Source organism: Physcomitrium patens, chromosome 17 (assembly GCF_059467195.1).
Source record: "Physcomitrium patens ecotype Gransden chromosome 17, ASM5946719v1, whole genome shotgun sequence".
Lineage (NCBI taxonomy): Eukaryota > Viridiplantae > Streptophyta > Bryopsida > Funariales > Funariaceae > Physcomitrium > Physcomitrium patens.
In genome coordinates this window covers 14,663,011-14,673,822 of record NC_143426.1, presented here as the reverse complement: position 1 = coordinate 14,673,822, position 10,812 = coordinate 14,663,011, and the positions used below count along the sequence as shown (strand labels likewise).

Here is a 10,812-nt window from a genome sequence, read left to right as displayed (position 1 = left end):
TGAAGATAATTGATGTAATAAATTCAGTTTGCGAAGATAGGAATTTAGAGATCTACTCTTTCGGATAATTATGGAGCATGATCTAAGAATATTGTTAGATCGTAGGATCTAGGTTACGGCGACGGCGAACTTGTCGGGGCTTGAACTGCGTGCGTGCGTTGTCGTCGTCGTCGTGAAGAGAGTGTGAGTTCCCTGAACTGGGTTAGTTAAGCTTTGCGAGGATTTACGCATTCCGCGACTACTGCCTCTTGTGCCCGTTGCTGTGCAAACCGAATATTATCATCAAAGAGGTGGATGAGTGGGCTAAATTTAGTCAAGCGCTTCGTCTTTGACGTTGGCGTAATTTGAGAATTTAGGGGTTGGTTTAATGGATTCGTGACAGCGTGGAGGTTGGTATCGGAGAATTGCGTGGAGGATCTTTGGAGGACTACGGTTCGTGACATTTTTCATGAATGTGAATTGGAGCCTAGATTGCAGATTGAATCGTCAATCCACCGTCCTTTTAGTTCAGGGCGAGACGCGAGGTCTGGAGACTCGTGCTCAGAGTGAGAGAGAGAGAGAGAGGGTGAGAGATTTCGTCAAGCAGTGGATTGACCTTCAAGTTGCACCCTCTGCTGATTGTTAGCATCTCCGATCATCATACCCGGATTATGGCGCAGATTGGGGATGCTAGTTGTCCACCTCGGGTTTATGGCTGTGTGTTAGGGGTGCTAGTGGGGCGTACCGTTGGGATTTTCAATAGTTTTGAGCTTCTTTACGACCTGGTAGCAGGGGAGCTGTGTCGCGAATTTCTCGAGGTTAAGCATCTGCAATGTGAGTTGAATATTTTATGTTTTATTTTTTATTTTTTTATTATCTTCTCCAAAGTTCCCAAGCCTATGTGTCATGTTATGATTGGTTTGGTCATTCTGATTTGTTTTGGAGAAACTTGTGTTGCTGCACACTTGGAAATTTTAACCTACTGCTTTTGACCTGCGTCTGGTCTGAAGGTAGTCTACATTATAGAAACAGAACTTATGAACTTCCTGTGCTATATACATTACTGGCCTTATACTCGCTGTTAGATGGTTTCGGTTAATAGTATCCGTTATTACAGCCTCTTTTAAGTAAGCTCTCACGCAAAATGAAGGCGCATCCCATGAATCAGCGAATTCTACAACGAACACTAAATAGTTATGTTGTATTCTACGGGCATGTTCAGAAGCATTAGGGCGGACTTTCGTACGCCTCGAAATTGAACATCCGATTCTGAAGCTTTAAATGAACTAGTTTGTTGGAAGCTTGAATGTTTTTGATTTGGTGCCAACAGACAAGAAGGTCTTCCCCAAGTATGACATACTGGGCTGCTACTCAACTGGTAGTGATGTCCTGGACTCGTACATGCATATTCATAAAGCCGTAAGAGTTTGGGAGTCTCAAGAAATCTATACAAGTAAATGAAATGAGAATTTCATGCATCCCTAATCGTTTCTTCAGCGGTAATAACTCTTACAAATCTCTGTATCGTCCTTTATCTGATGAATTCGAGTTGTGCTCGCGTTGTCATGTTGTGTTAGTATTGGCGAAGACAAGTATTGAGGAACTATTTAGTCCCCATTGCAAGTATTGTCCCTATAAGTATTTTGACTAGGTCAAGGAACCTGACGTGTTTTCTCTCTGTATGCCAGTTCATGGACATTGATGAGAGTCCAGTGTATGTACTGCTGAGCCCTGCTATCAACCACGCACAGAAAGACCTCCTTATCAGTACTTTCGAAAGCGGTGGGTTGCTCTGTGCTGTGAGCATACATGCGTTTGCAATACCAATTCAGCGAAGTTTTTTTGGCTAGAATATCTGATCTCTTAGCAACTAGTGGTTGCATTCAAGCGTACGATATGGGGGAAACTGTCTCTCGAAAGATTTAGTTTGGAATTTTCAGTGCGAGATATTTTTGCACCAAGCATAGGGAATGTTCAAGCATTATTGACAATCCCTTCTCAACTCTCTTCGTTCGATTGTTGAATTCATTCCAATTTCATTTAATTTAATCTAATTTCGTTTTGGCCTTTCTTTCTTGGCATGGCCTTGCAGAATTACCCGTGATTGATGAATCTCCTTCCCTTATTTTTGTTAACGCAAATTATACTATAGAGGTACGGCTTTTCTCTGTCCATCAGTTATCTGTTAGGCTCTTTTTTTCACATGTGGTTTGATCATGGGATGTCTGAGAATACCAGTGGATCACGTGGCTCATGTAAAGCCTTCTGACGGGAGCTCTGCTGCAACGCAACGAATAATCCCTTTCAGTAACCTTGCTTGTTTTCTATATTCTATCAAGCAAATTAATGCATTTTATTATATTATTTTGATTTTTTACAGTTATAATTATTAATCTGAGAGCGATCAGCGGGCTTATGTTTATTATTTAAAGTATGACCGACCAGGACAAAATCCAATTCAGTTCTGGTAATGTTCATTTTTTTTATCGTCATATGTCGACTTATGGAATGAATTGTTCCTATTTTATGCAGTACTATCAATGAGTTGGTGGACAAATTCAACGTAGCTTATGACAAGCAAAACCGGTGGGGTGGAGGGACTACTTTCATTTGAGTTGTTGAAACTGGCCAGAATTTGTATATGGACCAATGCTAAGATACAGGCAGACTTTGTATGTCTTCAGCAGGATAGAATGTGCGAGCAACTACTCTCTGTAATGAAGGTGATTATAGATGTGATGCATATTTCTTTACCCAATTGAAGATACCAGCTTCAGGAAGGTATCATGGGTATGGTTTTAGACACGAAACAGGTTTGACATGCGATATTCTCCTCTCAAAGCAAGAATCTGATTGCCATTGAGCTTCAGAGTATTTCCGTTACATGGCATAAAGCAGTTTCCATATTCTAGTGATTCGTATATCCTTTGGCTGGTTGATTTGAGGCTGTTGTTAATTCGAGCCCCACATATTGTCGTTGAGGATTGAAGTGTTCATCGATAGCATTATATGTCGTTACAACAATGAGGATGGGTCCAGTTTGAAGTTTGTCGTGGTACACCATTTACTACAGTTCACGCAGCGAATCCACGGTAATCTATGACCGCCGTCTCTTTAAAACACTCGTTCGGCACAGGTTGAGAAGTTTACTGCTTCGAAAATGGCTTGGATCTCTGGAAGCTCCGTTTAATAACAGTATCGACTCAACGATGTACTTTTAGTGAATCGTTACTTTTCATGTGCTGTGTCCTCAATATTGGTCGCGCATGGAATGAGGAGAGCATCTTGTCACAGTAGTAGATGCACAGATGCTTTGTTTGAGGCTATGGTGACGTGATTTTCTGAATGGCTTCATTTCGAGAGGTGGTCGTGACTTGCTCAAGAATGTCAGAGAACTTAAAGTCCCCACTGTAGGAGTACGTTCATAAGTGGGCCGTAGCATTGAGAGCAACAGCGTAATCCAGATATTTGTGTCACTGCAGGATCTCGGTGCCTCGGTGGCTGAATCGTATCGCCAGTGGCCCCTTGTTACCATCCCTTTTTTACAAAGTCACTGTCAATTTCTCCACTCTAGCGACTTCGATTTGCTGTGTGCACAGTCCATGCGACCGACTGGGACAGAGCAGCATTGCTATGGCCCACAGGACGAACTGTGCAGCCTCGGTTACTCTAGATTGTCTGGTCTAATTCCTTGAGCTCTATTCCCACTGTTGCTGCGTTTCTTCGACCTTTTGTAATGCTGTAAGTGCGGCATTCCTCTCGACTCACAAGCTACAGGGCATCCTCCACGCCATGCAATACCGTTCACTTGCCAGGTTTGGCCTTCCTCATCGTGTTAACCCATGTTGTGCTAGCAGGAAGAGGATCCTCAACTCGCGTTCATCAAATTTGTTCTTGGACTAGTTCAGGCCAAAATAGGGAAACGTGAGTGAGTGCACACATTACCATTCATTGTACTTTTTGGTATATTCAAGTTCAAAACCGCAGAATCGCATCAATTTGGTTCTAGAGTTTCTTAGTTTTTTCAAAAGAATTGTATTTAATCGTCCCTATATCCCATCATGAATGCTACAACAGCCAAGTAAAACCTCAAACTCCAATTGGTCTGTGCGATGAATCTACATACCTTCAATTTTAGTGTTTGTGCGCAACATGACATTGCAAATTAGTCTGTCACTAGAAGCCCTCACTCCCATGCATGAATGTGGGCCACAACCCTGCCATCCCACCAACTGCTTTTCCCTTAACCTGTGATGCCAAGAGCATCCCAGTGTGAAAACTTCAAAACTGGAACTCCAGCATGCCAAGCTTGGTGGGAGCCCTATTTTAGTTGCTTCCTCAGAATGGCAAGACCAGTATTTGCCATGGGATCAGGCCCAGGTGGATGGGGCTGATAACCTGCAAGTGTGTTTTGACTGTATGCAGTTGTAGCGTTTCTCAGACATGACAAAATGTGCACCAAAAGGATTTTGCCCCAGGAGAAAGACAAGAAAAGAGAGCAGCAAAAAGAGCTAGAGAACCATTTTCAATTGGTATCTGATTTCCGCACAAGCTAACAAAAAGGCTGAGGAACACAGAGGCGTGTGCATCTGGACCAAGAATTATGAAAAAGCTCTCTCAACCATGTTGTTGGTCCAATTGTAGGTGAAAAATGCCACGTCTCTTGAGTGGGGATTGGTTTTCACACACCTCCCCTTCAGGCACAGACTTTCCTCAATTACAGCAGCTTTGCAACAAAACCCAACATGATACTATCCAATACAACATAATTTCACCGTTGCACTGAGATTGCTTGGAAATGGGATCCACCCATTTTTTTTGTTTTTTTCCTGCCCCCCCTCTTAACCTTTCCTTTTGTCCTGGGGTGTTGCTACGTGGGCCATTGAGGGCACCTCATTAGTTTCGGCTAAAAGGTGTGTAAAACTAGAGTGTGTTTTGTTTGTTTGTTTTTTTTTCTTTTTTTTTTGTACCATGTATAGCTAGATTACAATGTGTATAATGTGGGATTTGATCCAATCCACATATACAAGATGGTGATACAAATGTTGAAGTCTTGATGGATTGTTTACAAAGGATCACTTCTTTGCACAACATCATGCGATGATGTGGAATAAGTCTAGTGCATCTATTATAACAAGTGCTATTGTAAGATGTGAAATAAGTCAAGAGGACATGTCATACCAAATCTATTGACTTTTACATGTAAGATTTAAAATAAATCTAGTGCATCTATCATTACAAGCCTATTGACTTTTACATGTAAAATGTGAAATAAATCTAGTGCACTTAGCATAAGAAGCCTATTGACTTCTACAAGTAACTACTTTAGATATCCAATTTGGTTCTTTTTTTCTATTTTCTTCTTTCTTTTTTATCTCTTAAAAACCTTACAGATCTCTCAAGTATGTATAATTTTCTTAAGTTCAGTAAATTTTAGCAAAAACATCCCTCTCAATTTATAACTTTTACAACACATATGTGAGAAGTCATTGTCCACTGAAATTACATAGTATATTTGTTTATATTGGCAGTAAATAACCTTAAAAGAACATTATTTTTTGATTGAGTTATTTTCAAAAATATTTTCTTCAGTTTTTAAGAACCCAATTCCTTTATTTTATATATTAGTATTTTTTTTTTCATATAATAAAAATTGGCATGTGAAACTACACTTTAATATGTACATATTAAAATAAATAATAATTTATAATTTAAATACAAATTTTATGCGTAATTAGAAGAAAATCATCTGCAATTAGGGGAAAATTCGTATTTACATTTATATTTGGTAATGAAAGTAAGGAAATTCTAATATGTTTTATTCATTGTTAAAAAAATATTATAAATTGTATAGGTCATATATTTGAAACTTTTAGTTAAAAATTGGTTTGAAAAAATAAGTTTATTTATGTTCTACTTCTGCATGTTAAATTTGTGGTATGCCACACTTATAGATGTCAATGCATCCAATATACTTAATGGGTATAAGTAGTGGAATATGTATATGCAAAATCTATTTTTGGATTGGCTAGAAATTAAATATATAAAAATTTGATAAAAGCTAGTACAGATAATAGATGCTAAAATATGGGAATTTAAGTTCAAATAAAAAAAATTTAGAAGCACAAATAAGATTTGAAAATTTGTGTATTTGAGGCAATGTGTAAATCAAACATGCATAACATGTTTTACATAATACTTTCAATATTCAAAAGTAAATAAAACCATTATTATATTTATTTTATCTTTAACTTAAAAAACACAAAGGTATTCAAATCATAACTTAATCTGTTTAATTTAAATTTAAAAAATAAAATTTAAATTAACATGTAATTTTTAATATTAAGTCTAAATTATAATGTTATTACTAGGAATATTAGTTACTATATAATTACATATTTGTTTGAATAAGATTTTAATAAAATATGTAGCATGAAATAGTCAAAGTGATGTTTAATTATGTACCTAACAAAAAAATTCACATGTATTACAATGTAATCAGTAATTGCTTATAGAAAAATACAATAAGTTCATGAATTACAATACACTACTATCACTGACACATCAATATTATTATTGTTGATATATTTATAACTATAATATTTTATTTTATTTTATTTTATTTTAACTAATTTTGATGTCATATAAAACTTAATGAATATTTTTTTAGTTTCAAATATTGATAAACATGTATAAATAATAAAAAATGCAACATATCTATGTTCTGAAAATGGACCCACATAAATTTTATCTCTATCAAGTAATTTTATTTAATCACTATATTTAGAGGAAAATATTAAATTAATTTACATTTTTCTTAAATCAACCCATTGTTAGTAAAATATAGATCCAACCTCCGCCAAATAAACTCTGCTTTACTCCCAAATCTATAACTCTCTAATTTGATTTCAAATCTACAATGCACCACTCCTAAATCCACTCTTCTATGATCTACTTCAACCTCAAATCTGCCCAAATATACATTTCTTTATGAATCTCTGCTTACATTAATTTATGGTTATTTTTAAATTAAAATATAATCTATCTATTTGATGGATTATATAAATTTTATTGTGTTTCAGTTTTTATTTTTTTTTATTTTTTTTTAGATGCAAAAACTTATCCATTCTATTTAACTGCTTTTAAAGATACTTCAAAAAAGTTATTAAAATTTTAAGCTATTTTCTATGTTTTTTAAATATTAATGTAAATTTATTTATATATATATAATATATATAACATAAATTTAGACGCAAATTTAATATCTTAATAGTTTATAAGAAATAACTTTTGTATTGTTTATACTTTTTTGTATCTATCTCAATGTTGGTAGTAGAATAATAATGACTCCTTGAAGTTGCTCATACACAGCTTATATATGTGAATATTTCTTGCACGAGTTTTTTTCTTTTAAAAAACCAGCAATTCTCTTGAGTTAAATACGTAATTATTTTTATTATTATTCCATAGCTTTAAAAAATATATTAAAAAAACTTTTTGGTGATTTACATTATGGTGAAATTTTAAAATATTTAATTTTAAATATATATTAATCATTTTTTTCATTTTATAATTTTTTTTCATCAATAAGTTTATTCTTGAGGTCTGCTCTGGTTTTAATCTATTTATCTTATACAATTCACCATATTAATTACGATTCTGGTTAACCAATTCAACTCAATCTAATTAAAATCGGGATGTAAAATATTTTATAAAAATTTAAAAATTTAAAATTGTAAGAATTACATTACATTATAAATTAAAACCAAAATAAGTTTACGCAAAAAGTATTTTAAAAATTTAAATCATTCATTAAAACATATAATTTTATAAACTTTATAAGAACCAAAGTTATATTTGTTGCCCAATACATAATACTTATTACTAAAGAAAATACTTTACAAAATATTTCAGATACTAATCACATTTACAGGTGTCTGAAAATATATATATATATATATATATATAAATATATCTTTTTCTTTGAATTCACTAGTACTTGCACTCTAACTCTTTAGATTGCATTGCACAAAGTAGTCACTGTAACTGTATATCAAAATGACCCCTATCTAGTTATCTATATTAGAAAGCTACTCAATTCCATCAGTCTTTATTGTAAAACCAATAATTACCTAAAACTTGAATGTTATATAATCAATTTTAAAAAATGAAAAATAAAAAATAAAAAATTGAAAATTTAGTTTAAAAGTAAATAGAATTTAAATATTGATTTTTTTATTTTTTTTCTATTAAATATATAGGATTTTATAATCATTATCAATAATTCAGAAATAATAATAGTAATAAAAATTTTACATTCCAAAAAGTTTTAAAAAAAAATTATTAATTTAAAATGAGTATTAAGGTATAATATTTTATTTTTATTTTTGTGGAAGTAGGTATGTTTTTTGGGATTTTAACATAGTTTTTAAGAAAAAAATTCAAAAATCTTGTTTTTACAGCTCAATATAATACCAAAAAGGTTTACAAAGACAATTGCATTCACAAAAAAAATCCTACATGTAAATAAGTCGTTTTAGTATTTGCTTAGTCAGTTTTTTCACCAAACAATAATTCTTTCTAATACTGCATTTGATATTATATATATATATATATATATATATATCTTACATCTGATTTTACCAATTATTTTCTGGTGGATTGGTTTATACAGCTCTTCTTTTTATGTGATATATTTGTATATATTTTATGCTGTATTTTATATAATGACTGACAAATATGCTTGACGTTACAAGATTTCTAGGTATCTTTTCTCTTTGATAAGACAAAAAAAAGTTTAAATCCGAGTCCCAACATTCAAATTCTAAATCTGCTAAGATCAATGCACTGATGTTGTCATATGTCAAAAGAATTGGTGGTAAATGACTTCATAATAAGAATGAAAAACCCAATGATAATTGGGAAAAGATATTATTATAATTGGTTTGAAATGTGGGGACTTACATTTGGATTAAAGGGTGACTTGACATACTATCAAATTTTTGAAAACTATCCAATAGAATTTAACCAATACTTTATGCTTTTTGTAAAGCATTATTTAGGTTAATGAATTATTTTTGGAACTAAACTAAAAAGTAATGTTTTAAAACAGACACAATTTTAAATACTAGAAACTTATCTCTAAAACTTTGGTGCCTCCTCAGCATTAACTTAACCAAATTGAATAATAACAATGATTATAAATTAATCTAAAAGAAAAACAAAAAACAAAAAAAAATCTCTAAAAAATTAGTTATATTTTTGGATTGTATGATTATATATCATAGTTACTTATACCACTCAAACAAATAAAGATAAGTAGAAACAATTGAGGTACGAAATATCTTTTTGAAAAACATATCAAAAAGATATTTTTAGACATGAGTTGGATCTATAGATGTCCTTAGATGCACAATATGATTATACAAACTTCTTCAAGAAGTTTGTTACATCTAAAAAGCTACTATAGAAGTGTTTTACACCTTAGAAACATGACCCACGTGTCCCAAAGTTATTTAAAAATTTTCACATGGTCTTTCTACTAGCTAATCAATAAATATATATATATATATATATATATATAGAAATAAAATTAAAGCCATGTTCAATACTTTTCTTGTGCTTTACTACTTGTTCCAAACTCTTGAGTTTCTTTGTACTTGACAATATTTGTTCTAGTACTTCACCATCTTAGAAATATCTTTTTTTTATTTTATTCTTTATTTTTTGATGTACATAAATATGTAATTTTAAAAAAATTATTTTCTAGATTTATGTTCTTCAATATATATATATATATATATATATGCATAATTTTACAAAAACATGTATTCAAAACAAGAAAAAATTTAATATATTATTATACCATTGGTTATTATATTTTTATAAAATATAAAATTATTTTTTAATTTGAGAAATTTTTAAATAATCTACATCAACATTCCATATTCTTATTACTATTAAGTTTAAGAATTCAGAATTCTTTTATATTCTTTTGGAAACTTTTTTTCTTTTATTTGGTTCCTAAATTCTTCTAGTTGCTCAAATCATAAAGTGTATATTGTTGATTTTGTAAAAGTGCTTTATATAAAGGTTACCCATGAATTTTATGAACTAAAGTTTATAATTTTAAATAGAAAAAAAGTAAAAAAATTAATTAATAACTTAACTTTAAAGTATATTTTGTTTTATACAACTAGTTTCAAACATTGTGTAAGTGGCATTTCTACTTTTAAAGTAGTTTTAGAACATTTTTTTAAAATAAAAAATATTTAAAATTGAATCCTAAATGAACATTTTGTATTCTTTTATGCTACCTCCACATTTTTAAAAACTATCTAAATGGAATCAACTAATAAAGTTTTGGTAACCATGTGGCAATAAATAATTTATGTCAATTATGTCCACAAAATTGTTTGTCTTCGCCCTTCCAACTAACGATTTACTATTCAAATTGGCATGTTTTTATACTTTTCATAGAGATGTACAAATATATTATATCCCAACCACCCAATCAAAATGTGCAAAGGATACAATTCTTGTATGGGACTTGATGGCACATACAAGCAACCTTAAGAAACTTAACAAAATATTAGTGCTACACTCATGTTACAAAAACACTTATGAATAGGATTTCTTTTGGTACAACATTCACTAAATAAACGAATAGGAAAAAATTACAAAATTTATACGTTAGGTTAGGGTACAATGGATGAAAATCATCCTTTTGGACGAGGATGACATTCGTTGCCACGCTGGCAGAGGCACATCCAGAGCAAAGCAGAACATTTGTCTCCGTTCTGTCTGTGTTCTGTTTCTGTTCCTGTTCTGTGG

At 31.9% G+C, this 10,812-nt stretch overlaps 1 protein-coding gene across 2 annotated transcripts; it reads left to right on the top strand.

Moving 5' to 3' along the window:
• The first annotated feature begins 506 nt into the window (after nt 1-506).
• On the top strand, nt 507-2,862 carry LOC112294699 (COP9 signalosome complex subunit 6-like). 2 transcript variants are annotated; one of them, XR_002973449.3, is made up of 5 exons: nt 507-813; nt 1,310-1,478; nt 1,668-1,761; nt 2,072-2,133; nt 2,512-2,862. XR_002973449.3 is itself a non-coding variant. In XM_073540376.2 (4 exons), the coding sequence occupies exons 2-4, from the start codon at nt 1,671-1,673 to the stop codon at nt 2,521-2,523; spliced, it is 165 nt and encodes a 54-aa protein (XP_073396477.1). In that variant the 5' UTR covers nt 1,430-1,478; nt 1,668-1,670; the 3' UTR covers nt 2,524-2,672. The 2 variants fall into 2 exon arrangements, 1 of the variants encoding a protein (XP_073396477.1); XM_073540376.2 differs by lacking the exon at nt 507-813 and having other exon boundaries at nt 1,430-1,478; nt 2,512-2,672.
• Nucleotides 2,863-10,812: the final 7,950 nt, after the last annotated feature.